Source organism: Austrofundulus limnaeus, unplaced genomic scaffold (assembly GCF_001266775.1).
Source record: "Austrofundulus limnaeus strain Quisiro unplaced genomic scaffold, Austrofundulus_limnaeus-1.0 Scaffold127, whole genome shotgun sequence".
Taxonomy (NCBI): domain Eukaryota; kingdom Metazoa; phylum Chordata; class Actinopteri; order Cyprinodontiformes; family Rivulidae; genus Austrofundulus; species Austrofundulus limnaeus.
The window spans coordinates 1,184,639-1,187,900 of NW_013952529.1; the positions used below are offsets into that span (position 1 = coordinate 1,184,639).

General features: G+C 44.0%; 1 protein-coding gene across 1 annotated transcript in view; it reads left to right on the forward strand.

Annotated features, from left to right (window-relative positions):
- ptprt (protein tyrosine phosphatase receptor type T) overlaps positions 1-3,262 on the forward strand; it is a gene marked incomplete in the record, with an annotated part of 388,491 nt that overhangs the window by 110,534 nt on the left and 274,695 nt on the right. The window contains 1 exon segment of the mRNA XM_014015350.1: positions 1,070-1,244. Within this exon segment, the coding sequence (XP_013870804.1) occupies positions 1,070-1,244 (175 nt within the window).

Sequence of the window (3,262 nt, forward strand, 5' to 3'; positions counted from 1 at the left end):
CAGAAGGGAAACTTCACCAAAGTGAAATTTAAAATCTGTGGATCTGTGTTTGATTACTCTGCCTGGCTTTCTCAAGGACCAGGATGTGACACAAAAATCTGAATTATGGAACTGAAAGTGAAAGTAGTCAAACTGAATTTTTACTAAACCAAAATACAGTTTCAAAGCAAATTAATTCAGATACAAAACTTTAAATTCAGTTTCAGTTTAATAAAATTTATTTTCAAACCAATGCGTTCAATTTCAAATTATAAACATTCAGATTCAATCTGAACAATTCAAATTCAGTTCCTGCTGACACAAGATTTATCCCATAGTTTAAATGCATCATACGTCTACTTTAATCTGGGTTTGCTCATTGGAGATAAATCTAAACTTTTTATTATCAGTACCAATTTGTAAGTTTTATTTTTGACTTTTAATAGTTTGAATTGTTTGTAGGTAAGTGCAGAAAAACAGTTTTCAACAAATGCAGATTTGTTCAAACAGTTTTATTAGAAAGGAAGTGGTTAAAAACTCCATCTTTCTGAGCTCTCTGGGTTGAATTAAAGTCCTTGTTTTTCTTCGCTCCACTGATTCCATCTCCTGCTTTTGTCTTTTTATTTTTTATTTTTCTTTGTGTACCTGCACAGATCCAATGTATTCATTCTATTTTACATGCATGTGCATTGGCAGCTGCGTGTTGTAGTTTGTCCAGCGCCACACTAGAACCCTGCAGGCCACAGTAATGGCTGTCCCACTGGAGAGCATTAACCCTGCCTGCTGAGGCTCTGTTAGGGAAAGTCTATTTTCCTGAATGCTCCAATAAGGTGCTGGTTAAATAAAGATTGGATCTGAAAATGCAAAGCAGAAAGTGGCACCGGCGCTCTTTTAGATTTCATGTCTGAGTTGCTCGGAGCAAATTGCTCCTGCTTCCTGCCATCGTTTCCAGACTCTAAATCAGAGTCGATTTAAAAACACTTCCTGAAACGGAGCTCTTCAGAGAAGCCTCTGATTTTAAATCTGTGTTTTAATTTTTAATCCCAGTTTGTGAAGCTTGTCTGACTCGTCCTGCCTCTCCGCCCCGCAGCAGTGGAACGGTAAAGACACGGCGCTGATGGTGACCCGGGTGGTGAACCACCGGCGCTTCTCGGCCACGGTCAGCGTGGGAGACACGTCGCAGCGCAGCACCAGCCGCTACCGCTGCGTCATCCGCTCAGACGGAGGCTCCGGAGTGTCCAACTACGCCGAGCTCATCGTTAAAGGTTGGTGGTGATGTCACTCAGGTCGAGTGTGTGGTTGTGTTGTTGTGTAGGTGTGTGTATGTGTGATTGTTGTTTAGGATTGGACACAGAGAATCAGAGAAGTGAGCAGGACTCACAATAAATGTCTCTCCTGCAACTCACCCTCCTTTAAATGTTTTTAACGTCAGACCCTCGTCCCACAAACAACAAATCAAAACAAAATGTAAAGAATTTAATTTAAAACAGTCAAGTTTTACCAGATCCACCGGTTCTTTCTTTATTTACCTCCTCATTTCTGATCTGAGGTTCAGCCTGACTCAAGTTTGACTAAAGAACAGCTAAAGAACAGCCAAAGAACAGCCAAAGAACAGCCAAAAACCAGCAAAAACCAGCAAAAGAACAGCCAAAAACCAGCTAAAGAACAGCCAAAGAACAGCTAACAACAGCCAAAAAACAGCCAAAGAACAGCCAAAGAACAGCCAAAAACCAGCCAAAGAACAGCCAAAGAACAGCTAAAAACCAGCTAAAGAACAGCCAAAGAACAGCTAACAACAGCCAAAAAACAGCCAAAGAACAGCCAAAAACAGCCAAAGAACAGCTAAAAACAGCCAAAGAACAGCTAAAAACAGCCAAAGAACAGCCAAAAACCAGCAAAAAGAACAGCAAAAGAACAGCCAAAGAATGGCTAAAAACCAGCTAAAGAACAGCCAAAGAACAGCTAACAACAGCCAAAAAACAGCCAAAGAACAGCTAAAAACAGCCAAAGAACAGCTAACAACAGCCAAAAAACTCCCAAAGAACAGCCAAAGAACAGCCAAAAACCAGCAAAAGAACTGCCAAAAACCAGCAAAAGAACAGCCAAAGAACAGCCAAAGAACAGCTAAAAACAGCCAAAGAACAGCTAAAAACAGCCAAAAAACAGCCAAAGAACAGCCAAAGAGCAGCTAAAAAACAGCTTAAAAACAGCTTAAAAAACAGCCGTAGAACGGCCAAAGAACAGCTGTAAAACAGCTGTAGAACAGCTGTAGAGAACAGCTGTAGAACAGCTGTAGAACAGCTAAAGAACAGCTGTAGAACAGCCGTAGAACAGCTGTAGAACAGCTAAAAAAACAGCTGAAGAACAGCCGTAGAACAGCCAAAAGACAGCCAAAGAACAGCTATAGAACAGCCAAAGAACAGTCAAAGAACAGCCAAAGAGCAGCCAAAGAGCAGCCAAAAAGCAGCCAAAGGGCAGAGTTTCAGTAAAAACTAAAGCTTTTGTTGCTTTTCTGAATCAAACACTTGTGTTTCTTCGTTGTGAGTCTCTGCTCCGTTCAGCCGTTGACCTTATTTGGAGTGAAGGATGTTTCAATCTGAAGGCAGGCTGAAGTGTGTGATTGTGTGTGTGTTTGTGTTGCTGTTTTGATGGAATGATCATCCAGGGACAAAAACTGTCATTACCATCTGTTAGCAGAACACACAGAGCGGACCCCCGAGACCACCCGAGCGTCTGCTTACCTCGGTGAATATTTTTATAAAAGGGCTCATATTTGTGTGTCTGTGTGTGAAGCTCAGGTGTCGTCAGCTGAGCGTCGTGTCGGGGGAATCGCTGCAAACAAAGGAAACTCAACACACGTGTGTAATTTGTGTAAATGTGTCATGCTCCTATTGCTTTGTTTTTATTAGCTTCCCCGGCCTTGTGTCGAGGTCTGTGTGTGTGTGAGCGTGTGTGTGTGTGTCCCCGCTAAGTGAAATCAGGGTTAATTACGGTTGTTCAGCCAGGTGTGACCGGAGGGGTCCGCAGAGAGAGATGCATGTCGTGTTACAGCGCCCTGCGTGTCGGCGCCGTACGGCCCACACATGTTCAGCCATGCATGTGGAGCTGCTGGCCGGCTCCACATGTGAAGCTGCTGGCCGGCTCCTCATGTGAAGCTGCTGGCCGGCTCCACATGTGGAGCTGCTGGCCGGCTCCGCATGTGGAGCTGCTGGCCGGCTCCTCATGTGGAGCTGCTGGCCGGCTCCTCATGTGGAGCTGCTGGCCGGCTCCACATGTGGAGCTG